The sequence below is a fragment of the Lipotes vexillifer genome, unplaced genomic scaffold, assembly GCF_000442215.2.
Source record: "Lipotes vexillifer unplaced genomic scaffold, Lipotes_vexillifer_v1.1 scaffold76, whole genome shotgun sequence".
Taxonomy (NCBI): Eukaryota; Metazoa; Chordata; class Mammalia; order Artiodactyla; family Lipotidae; genus Lipotes; species Lipotes vexillifer.
Genome location: NW_006773751.1, coordinates 3,146,979 through 3,157,968, shown reverse-complemented (window position 1 = coordinate 3,157,968; position 10,990 = coordinate 3,146,979). Strand labels below are relative to the sequence as shown.

The window sequence follows — 10,990 nt, the reverse complement described above, 5'->3', positions numbered from 1 at the left end:
GTAGGGAAACATAGACAGTTGGTGGAAATTTAAATTGGTATTGTTTTTGTGGTGGACAATTCTAGTCAGTATTTAACGTAATATCCAGTGATTCTTTATCTGAAAGTCTGTCCTATGGAAATCCTTGAACAAGTGCACAGATATGTATAGAAGAATATTCCTGGAATATTTATAGTATCAGAAATCTGCAAACACTGAAAATACTTATTATTAAGGAAATACTGATAGGTAAAAACCACAAGTCAGAGTAAGTATACCCCCATTTGTATATAAAAACCAACAGCAACAGAAAACTCAGTCTTTGGTGTAATGCATAGAGAAAGGTCCAGATGGCTACACCCCAAAGGATGATGAATTCTGGGGAGTGGGATGAGATTCAGCTGGTGGTTGAGGGCATTTGTACTCTATGTAAAGAGGCTTATACTGTTTGAATTACTTTTTTTTTTTTAATTGAAAAAAGAAGCAATTGATGCAGATGTTTTGGGGGCTAGGAAAAGAATATTAGAAAATCGTGCTATCTGCTTTGACATAAATTATTAGTTGTGAAATCAGCTGTTCTGTGGTATTGCCAGTTTGATTTCTTCATAGTATTAAAACTTCCTAATCCCTTTGGCTTTCATTTTTGTAGTACCCATGTTGTTACAAATAATGTGATGTGTTCCTTCTTTTCCCCATTTCTTTAAAATTGTGAAACATATACATGCAAAGGTATATAGTATACATGTACATTTTAAAGAAGAATAAATAAAATGAACACCACTATAACTCCACACAGCATAAGAAGACAGAGCATTACCAGAACCGACCAAGACTTCCCAGACAGCATCCTCTTCCTTCCTTATCAGCCACACCCACAGCCTATCACTGTCCTAAATTTCATGTTCATCACTGCCTTGTTTTTGTTCAGGATTTTACTATATGTGTTTCCTTAACACATTGTCTCATTTTTTAACTGTACCTGAATGGATTCACATATATAGTTTTAAGCACTCCCTTTTTTGCTTAATGTATTGTTGATGAGATTCATCACTGTTGATGCATATAGCTGTCCTTTATTCCTTTTCATACTTGAATAGTCTTGCACTTTATGAATCTGCCATAATTTATTCATCATTCTACTGATGGATATTTGGATGCTTTCCAGGTTATTGCTGTATCTAACATAGCTACTATGAATTTTTTTGTGCATATGTTCTCTAGATTATATACCAAGGAAGGCAAACGTTCAACTTTACAAGAAAATGCCAGATTGATTTACGTACTCACCAACAGCATAATGAGGTTTTTCATTGTTCCACACCCTCACCATGCTTGTTGTCAGGCTTTTTAATTTTGGCTAACCTAGTAAATATGAAATGGTACTTTGTGATTTTAATGTATACACCCCAGATTATTAATGAGTTTTAAGTTTTTTTCATGTTGTTGGTCATTCATGTTTCTTCTCTAAAATGCCTGGATAAACCTTTTGCTTATTGGATAGTGTGTTTTCTTACTAATTGGTAAAGGTTCCTTATATACCCTGGATACTAATCTATTAGCAGTTACGTGTTACTAATATCTTCTTCCAATTTGTTTGATTTGTTTTTTTTTTACTCTCTTTGTGATGTTTTTAGTGAATAGTTCTTAATTTTAAAGTAATAAAATTTATCCTTTCCTTTATGCTTAATAGTTTCTGAGTCATGTTTTTAAAATAAAATACTTCTCTAACCTGAGATCATCAAGATATTCTCCTGTATTTTCTACTAATAGATTTAAAGTTTTGCAATTTGCTTTAAAATCATTGATCCACCTGGAGTCAGAGGGGTGTGTGTGTGAAATGTGTTATGAAATAGGCATTCATTTTGATTTTTCTGCATGGATGAGAAGTTTTCCTGGCACCGTCTATTGAACAGTCCATTCTTTCTTCACTGATCTGCACTCTTATCGTTTGAGTTTGCATCTATGTGCACAGATTGCTTTCTAGACTTCCATCGCCCTGTCAGTCTGTCCTTGTCCCAGTAGCTCATGGTCTCAGTTACCGTAGATTTATAAGTCTTGTGTAGCAAGGCAAGTCCAGCCTAATTCGTCAGGAGTGTCTTGGCTATTTCTGATCCTTTGCTTTTACATGTAAGTTTTAGAATCAGCTTCTCAAGTTCCACATAAAACCCTACTGGAATTTTTATTGAAATGACACTGAATCTGTAGATCAATTTAGGGAGAATTGGCATCTTTACAACATTGAACCTTTTTCTTCATCTCATGGTTTTTCTCTGTTGATTTAGGTCTTCTTGAAAGTCTTTTAACTGTTATACTTTCCTGTATGTCTTTTGTTACATATATTACTAGGTACCTTTCCTATAAGTGACTTTTATAATTCTAGTGTCTAAAATTGGCAGTTGACTTTTTTTCTTTTTTTTTTGCGGTACGTGGGCCTCTCACTGTTGTGGCCTCTCCCATTGCGGAGCACAGGCTCTGGACGCGCAGGCTCAGCGGCCATGGCTCACGGGCCCAGCCGCTCCGTGGCGTGTGGGATCTTCCCGGACCGGGGCACGACCCCGTGTCCCCTGCATCGGCAGGCGGACTCTCAACCACTGCGCCACCAGGGAAGGCCCATGGCTGGAAGGTTTTGTTTTTTGCGGTATGTGGGCCTCTCACTGTTGTGGCCTCTCCCGTTGCGGAGCACAGGCTCCGGACGCGCAGGCTCAGTGGCCATGGCTCACAGGCCCAGCCGCTCCGCGGCATGTGGGATCTTCCCGGACCGGGGCACAAACCCGTGTCCCCTGTATCGGCAGGCGGACTCTCAACCACTGCACCACCAGGGAAGCCCGCAGTTGACTTTTATATTGATCTTTTCCAAGCATCCTTGCTGATCTTTCTTATTAACTTGGTGGATTTTCTGTGTAGATAATATCATCTGTGAGTAATGGCAGTTTTATTTCTTCCTCACCCTTATACCTTTTATTTCTTTCCTGTTATCTTAGTGTGCTGACTAGGTCTTCCAATTCAGTGTCGGATGGAAGTAGCAATGGTGGGCATCCTTGTCTTAAAACTGATTTTGAAGTGTTTTTAGCATTTTACCCTTGAGCATGCGTTGCAGGGTTTTGGTTTGGGTTTTGTTTTGTTTTGTTTTTTTCTTTCCTGCTTTGTTTTGTTCGGGTTTTGTGGGGGGTTTGTTGTTGTTTGTTCGGTAAGTACTCCTTTTTGAATTAGGAAATTCCGTTCCATTCCAAGTCACACAGATATGCATTATATTTTAGCAAATGGTTTTATTTTACATCAACTGAGTTGATCATACTTTTTTCTTTTAATGTTAATATGGTGATTTCTTTTAATAATTTATCTAAAGTTGAACTAAGCTTGCTTTCATGAAATAAACCGAACTTAGTTGCAGTCATTGACTTCTAACATTAAATCACCCTCGTATTCCTGGGATAAATCCAGTTTGGCCATCATGTACCAGCTTTTTTATACACTGCTAGATTCAGTTTGCCAATATTTTATTTAACATTTTTTCATTTATGTTCATGAGTAGGATTAACTTAAATTTCTTGCTTTTATAACAGCCCTTTTTTTTCCATTACTAAAGTGTAACTTTATAAAAAAAGAATAACTAGACAAGTAACAAGCATGCTAAGAATACCTTCTTGAGAAATACAAGCAAGAATATATTATTAAGAATTGTGATGGCGGTGCTGATTCATTAAATCATCAGGTTATCAGGTTTAAGATAACACCCCTATTACATTGGTACACCTTAAACTTATACAATGTTATATGTCAGTTATATTCAGTAAAGGGTGTGTGTGTGTGTGTGTGGAGATAACACCTCTATTAAAATGGAAGTGTGTTTCCTATAACAAAGGGGTGAGGTGTAGCACAGTAACAAAAAAAAAAAACAGCACAGATAAATTTACCAGATCTACTAACAGATCATGGTCTTTGGGAGTGGACGCTAGGACAGTTAACTTTTGATGAAGAGTTGAAGCTGGGAAAGATCTGGAAAGTATAAGAGACTATCTGAAGAGGGCATGCCTACATGGAATTTAGTAGTAGGAGACCAGGAGCAGACCTAACCAGCATGAAATCTCGTCTCTCTCTAGGAGAAACTGAAAATATGCTCTCTAACAGATAATTTTTACATAGAATAAGCCATAAATTTTGTTTCCATTAATTATTTTTTTTATCTCTCAGTTCAAATCAACATCGAATAAGAACGTGTCTGTAGTAGGATGGATGGTGATGATGGCTGATGACCCAGAACATCCAGATCTCTTCTTGCTGACTGACTCTGAGAAAGGTGAATCATTAAAATAACTAGTGCTTAAGGTATTACATGTACACAACTTTTGATAAGCCAAAATTTATCAATGGTTTAACTGGAATACACGACTAGGGGCGTTGTTTGTGTAGTTTAATCTCTTGGGAAATATTTGTGTCACATAATTTAATGTATACTAATAACAATATTTTTAGATATCAATATCTATTAATTGCTTATTTAATAAGCTTATTAAATAAGCTTATTTTCTTTGCTACATGGGCATAAGCTTGAAATTAAAAACCCAAATAATCCCTAGAGAGCTAATAACCAGAAAAGGAAGGAGGGAGTTCAAGAATCTATAGACCACTGTTAACTTTAAAATCTCAGATTTACAATATGCAGTACCCCTTCGTTTATATTCTGAGATCAATTGTTATTCTTAAGCTCTGAATGTGGCAGAAGTTTTCCTTTAAATGATTTTTATTCCATTATTTTTAATTAAATTAATTGGTAATTTGACTCAAACCACTTTCCAAATAAGTATAATTTTAATTATAATACTTAGCTTACAATGTATAGAGACATTTATGAGTGAAAGTGTTGGCTATTGACCATAGGAGTTTTAAAAACTTTAAAACTTTAAACTTTAAAAGTGGATGAGAGAGGTTGGAGGGCGGGCTGTGTAGTAGAATCAGATCATACCTTCTCACCCTGCCTGTGCCTGTTGTGGAGACCTCAGTGGTCATCAGAACAGATCCTCATGTGATTGCAGCCCTTCCTTCGTAACATCTGCCAGCTGTTGATAAGCACCACAAAGGAAGCCAGAAAGAAAATTCTTTCATATCTGCCCAGAATCTTCTACCTCAGCAGCTCACTACTACTAAAATGAAGTTATATTACCTTTTACTGACTGTAAAATTATACTCTGACTTCTGTTTATTTAGAATGCATATCCACAGATATTCTGCTTTTAGGATATTGTGGTACTTTAAGTAAAAATTTAAGAAAATATGCAGAAAAAGTTAGTGCAGAAAAAAATAATAGCAAAATGTTATGTTTTGAGATGAAATAGGTTGACTTACAGAGTAAGGAGCTCCTACTCAACATTCTGAATTCAAAGCCCCAGCCTCCACCCTGCCAATCCCAAAGGCCTTCATTATTTATAAAAGATCATTTTCATGGGGTTCAGTTAACAAATTATTTGTTTTCTGTCAATTCCTTAGTGTGTTTGACAGAACCGTTTCGGAGTACAAGGTTTTTATGAAGTCTGTACTGATGGTCTTTTTCAGGGAGGAGAGAGTAGGTAAATGGCAGCTGTGGCCAGCTGATCAGATACGTCTGCTATTTAGGTTGATCTAATGTTTGCATATGTGTTTAACAAGCAAAAAGGTGTTATTTTAGTAATTAAACATTTGGTGAAGAAAGCTGTTGCCTCTGAAAGTGAAAAAAAGTCTTTGATAAAATCTCAAAGAAGAGCTGTATAACGCCTACATATAGATGAGGCTCTTGAGCCATTGAATTCAGTTATAAAGGAAAGAGTAGCACTCAGTAAGAATTGGGAGATAAAAAGAACTCAGGTCAGTGAAAAAGGGGAATGAAGCTCAACTTAGGGCACCTATACTACATGAGTCCTTTCTTCTTTTCTCAATTTATTACCTTAATACATATAAACATATAAAATATCCTTATTATGTGTCAGTTTTGAATTAGAGTCAACATAAGGTCTAAATACATACAACACACATAAAACAAATGAATTTCTAATTTTCTAAAAGAGAAAAAGTTGCCTTCTCAGATTTTTCACATAAGCCCTCACTAGACCTAGAAATTTCTCTAATAATTTTGACAAATGTTAACTAAAAACTAAAAGCATAGGTTATATTGATGTTAGCTGATTAATCCTTAATCACATTAAATAGCTAATATTTAAGTGTTAAACATGTTAAAGCATTCTGGCCTATAAAAATTCAGTATTAGCATCTACTAATATTTAGATCATCTAAATAGTGCTGAGAAGTGATATCCTGCACTCTCATCCACTCATACAAATCTAGAGAAGCCAAACAATTTTTTTTTTTTTTTTTTTTTGGCTGCGTTGGGTCTTCGCTGCACACGGGCTTTCTCTAGTTGTGGTGAGCGGGGGCTACTCTTCGTTGCAGTGCGCGGGCTTCTCATTGCAGAGGCTTCTCTTGCTGTGGAGCACAGGCTCTAGGCACACGGGCTTCAGTAGTTGTGGCTCGTGGGCTCTAGAGTGCAGGCTTAGTAGTTGCGGCGCATGGGCTTAGTTGCTCCACGGCATGTGGGATCTTCCCGGACCAGTGATCGAACCCGTGTCTCCTGCATTGGCAGGCGGATTCTTAACCACTGCACCACCAGGGAAACCCCAAACAATTATTTTATTTAAATATACTTTAAAGAGCATTTAAGGAGTCAAAATACTTCTCTTCCAATTCATAAACAGCAAAACAGTGACTTTCTGAATAAATGATAGCACGTGAATGTAGCACACAGAACTCTTCGTTTTATTTGTATTGGAAAATCAGGTGTTAGAGAAATAGAATTCTTAAACGGAGAACTGTCAATTTTTATTGTTTCCCTTTGTTTTTAATAATTTTAGGAAATTCATACAAGTTTCAAGCTGGCAATAGGATGAATGCAATGCTGTGGTTTAAGCACTTGAGTGCAGCCTGCCAAAGTAACAAACAACAGGTAAGCATCTCTCTTAATCCTCAAAATAGTCCATAAATTGAGAATATATTTAAAAGAGTTCCAAAGAGAAGTAAGTGGACTAATTTTTGGAGTGAAGTAGGGAAATTGTTCATATTCTATTTCTTGTTGACCACAGTCATCAAGACATGAAGTCCACATTTTAGAGAGGAGATGGGTAATAAGTGAAAAAATAACAAAATTTCAAGTAGTAAAAACTGTATGAGCAAAATAGAATTACATGATATGGAGTGATGGGAGTAGAGACAGACTTTAAATAAATAAGAGTGAACAGCAAAGATCTCCCTAAGGAGATGACAATGACATGTATGACAGGAAGGAAGGGCCATGTGAAGATAAGGGGGAACAAAGTTCTGGTGGAGGGAACAGTAAGTGCACAAAGACCCTGAAGATGGAACAAGCTTCAGGTGTTCAAAACAGGGAACTGTAGCCCTTGTTGGGAGAATGTAGTGGGAGGCAAGGAGACTTTAGAGAAGTAAAAATGTGATGGCACCTTAACAAAAATTATTCTGATTTGTCTTTATTTGTTTTATTGACAATTTTATGCGGGTTCCTGTGCTTGCAGTGAAACCCAAAACTATGTGGGCTTTTTGTTTGTTTTTATTTTTACTGAAACAAAGATAGTCTAACTCAAAGGCTTTCAGCTACAAAGGGGAATGAATCCATAGTGGTGTTTTCCCCAAACCCGGTTGCAGATTTAAAGTTGAACCATGAATTGGTAGGGCAGACATGAAATAAACATAGACTTTTTTAGGCCAGTTTTCAGTTGAATATATTTGAAAATTTTATTGTCTTAAGGTACTGAAATACAGAAGTATATGGTAAGTGTTATCAATAGCTAATTTTGAATAATATAATACATTATACAAGTTTATAAAGCTTATAAACATATTTTCCACTGTGTGCTATCAGGACCCAAGTTATTATCCCTTTTTTGATAAAGGAAGAAACTAAGGCTCGGAAATCCTAAATGACCTACACAGGGTCAAACAAGTAAAAAATCGTGGACCTGAGACGACACAAACTCTGTCTTCATCCTATAGATTCATTCTTCTTAAATATTGTTGGAATGGGCCTTGTTCTCTTACAATTTTTATTTCAAAAATATATGAAAGACTAATAGCAATATTTGGTACCATTCTTAACAATGTCCCTTAAGGACATGTACCATAGAGCAAAAATTACTTTCTTGCCCCTGTCAAGTTAGTGTCTGGGACAGAATGAAGGAAACAGACCTTCTTTTGCCTAAACCAAGCTTTTCAGGATTCAGCTCCATGCCGTACATTTTCTTTAAATGTAGCTTAAAGTACTGTATCATTTCTTTTTAATCTCAAGTTTCAAGATTAATCTAGACAGGGTATGCGTACCAGCATAGAGGTTAAATTTCTTTTTATTATATTAGTGGACTTTGCTACTGAACAAGTCAACCAGATGTGTATAAATGGGGTTTTTTTAATTTGTTTGTTTCTATACTTGGAAGAATCAGAGAAGTAGCAAATTTATAAATAGAAGCTGTGAAATTTGAAAACTTTTAGTAGAAGACTCTAACTCAGGTACAACACCTTATACCATAGTCAGGCAACTTAGGAGGAAATGAAAATGTTACTTTATTAAAATATTGGTTTTCTTAGAACCAGACCTGAGAATTTATACTTTAATTTAAGCACTCTTGGGTTTGTACTGTTGTATTTATAGTTCACTTATGATTATATTGTCAAATAATTTTTCATTCAGAAGCTGACACACGTAAGAGATTAATTTTTTTTTTTTAGTATCCCAGGTTTTCAGAAAAAGGTTGCTAAAGTGTGGAAACTGTTAAGCTCTTTTAAAGGACAGAGAAATGACCACTGATGCATGAATCTCTCTACCAGCACAACTTTGGAAAACTGGTAGTAAAAGTTAAGAGCATTTTTTTTTAGCATGGTGAAACCCTCTTTAGTGCTTGACTAGAGGGTTCATTAATTTTTAAAAACAAAATATATTCATATTTCTAAGAATTATTGTTGAATTTCAGGCTTAAAAGAAATCAAATTAAATTTGATCAAGTCTATAAGCAGCAAACTGTTATATAACCTATAGATTTTTCAGAGTCACAAAGTTTCAGGTAAGAGTTTATCTAGCAATGAGTTTTATTCTTTTATACTCATTTTCATGATGATTTCACAAAGAAATTCTTAGTAATGTTTGTTATAAAATTATCTGTGCTGGATTTTAAAATCTGCATGTAGGAATTCATTGTAATACATATAATGAAAAAATAAATGATGACACGCATTTTGTGTGGAATCTCACACTACTAGGGCCATACTTACTCTTTCCTCATTCATTTATTCACTCAGCGAACATCTCCTGAGCTCCCCTGTGTTAAACAAGAAAGATACTGTCTCTGCCCTTTTTCCCACCCGTATTTCAATTTATTGGAAAAAGTATTAACTCATCTCAGTGACTTCCTCTCAAAAATGTTCTAGTGTATTTTATTCATTATTCATAAACAATTACAGTACCTTCTATCAAATTCCTTTTTTAAAAAGATATTTAGGTCAGAAAGATTTTAATATTTGGGCTTTACTTAGAAGGACAAGGGAAGATAAGAAGTAGTACTTTAAAAAACACCTTTTAAATACTATCAGTTTGTAACGCTTATATTTTTTAGGTTCCTACAAACTTGATGACTTTTGAGTAAAAGCCTGATAAAAAAACAAGGTGAACTGATATATTAAGTGAAAGCAAGGACCTGATGAAAGAGCGCCAGCTATAAACCAATCCTGTGCCAGGAAGAGCCCAGAGGTTCCATCTCAGCCTCTGGAGTTCTGAACCAAAAAAGCACTAATTTCAGGGAATGAAGTGAGATATTCCCAGAGAACAAATTGGAGTTGCAAAACAAACTGCCATGGACCATGCTTCTTATCTCTGAACTGACCTGTGGAAACCACTGCCTTAAAAGAATGAAAGAGGAAAACCAACATGAAACACCAAATAGTGTGTGTGAATCTTCTGGCGGTGCTGTGCTTGGAATAGATCGTAGCTAATTTGCATTTCTTTTAACTTTGTACTAATTTTGGAGGGGAGAATCGCCTTTTTTTAGATACACTTTAAAAAGAAAAACATATTTCTTGTGGGTTACATTAGGAGCTGGTTTTAAAGTGAGGTATAAAGCTACTCCAGCTTAGTAGGGTTCTACCAGCAGCCTAGCGGAAAGGTTTGCTTGAGCTTCCATTAGTCTGCAGCCTCACTCGCTTTTTCACAACAAGAGTGTAGGAATTAGAAATGTTAATAATGTGAGTTGTTGGAATTTGTTTGGGATTTGGGAGGGGTGGGTGTTTTGGATGGGGGGAGATTTTTAAAAACACTAAACTTCTGAAATTTAGTATTGTTTGGGGTACATTATTTCCTGCAGGAGGTACAAAGGCTGAGTGTTCATATGCCAGACACTTTTTTCAGGTGGGCTCCAGAAAACATGGTTGTTTTTAGCTGGGTTTAAAGCTTGGCCTTCTATATGAATTCATTGTTGGACCACAGATCTGCTTAGTAGAGAAGTGTAATCCCAACCTAAACTTTTCTAAGAAGATTTTACAATAACTACATTTTTCAAGTGAATTGGATTATCCCTTCTATCACTCACAGGTGATTTTTATCATCAAGGGTGATGTATTGATATTTTATCAGGATAGTTTCTTTTACAGTGTTTCATGTGCACAATGCCAGTTATTTTTTTGTTATTCATTTTCATTATTTTTGATCAATATGAGATTCAGGATCACAGTTGTTTAAAAGAGAGTCTGCGTATGTACGTATGCATGTATGTATTTTATTATAAGGCATACAAAATAATTTTCAAAGGGAAAAAGGTGAAAGACTGAGATGCTGGGAATTTTAAGTATCAAAACTTTCCTTCCTACTTAACCTTCCTTTATTACAAACATTTTTCTCAAAACTTACTATAGGTCCTTACGATGAAACCATATTTTGTCAGTAGTTGATCAAGCAGTTTTGTGAGAGCTCTTTAATGCAATAATGCATATA

At 35.6% G+C, this 10,990-nt stretch overlaps 1 protein-coding gene across 2 annotated transcripts in view; it reads left to right on the top strand.

Moving 5' to 3' along the window:
* The window catches only part of RALGPS2 (Ral GEF with PH domain and SH3 binding motif 2), a 155,432-nt gene extending 144,802 nt beyond the window's left edge, over positions 1 to 10,630 (top strand). Inside the window, exons 17-19 of one of the 2 annotated variants that reach the window (XM_007448529.1) lie at positions 4,171 to 4,276; positions 6,858 to 6,949; positions 9,621 to 10,630. In XM_007448529.1, the coding sequence (XP_007448591.1) occupies positions 4,171 to 4,276; positions 6,858 to 6,949; positions 9,621 to 9,650 (228 nt within the window). In that variant the 3' untranslated portion in view covers positions 9,651 to 10,630. The remainder of the gene's footprint in view (positions 1 to 4,170; positions 4,277 to 6,857; positions 6,950 to 9,620) is intronic. The other variant, XM_007448528.1, reaches the window with a different exon arrangement.
* Positions 10,631 to 10,990: the final 360 nt, after the last annotated feature.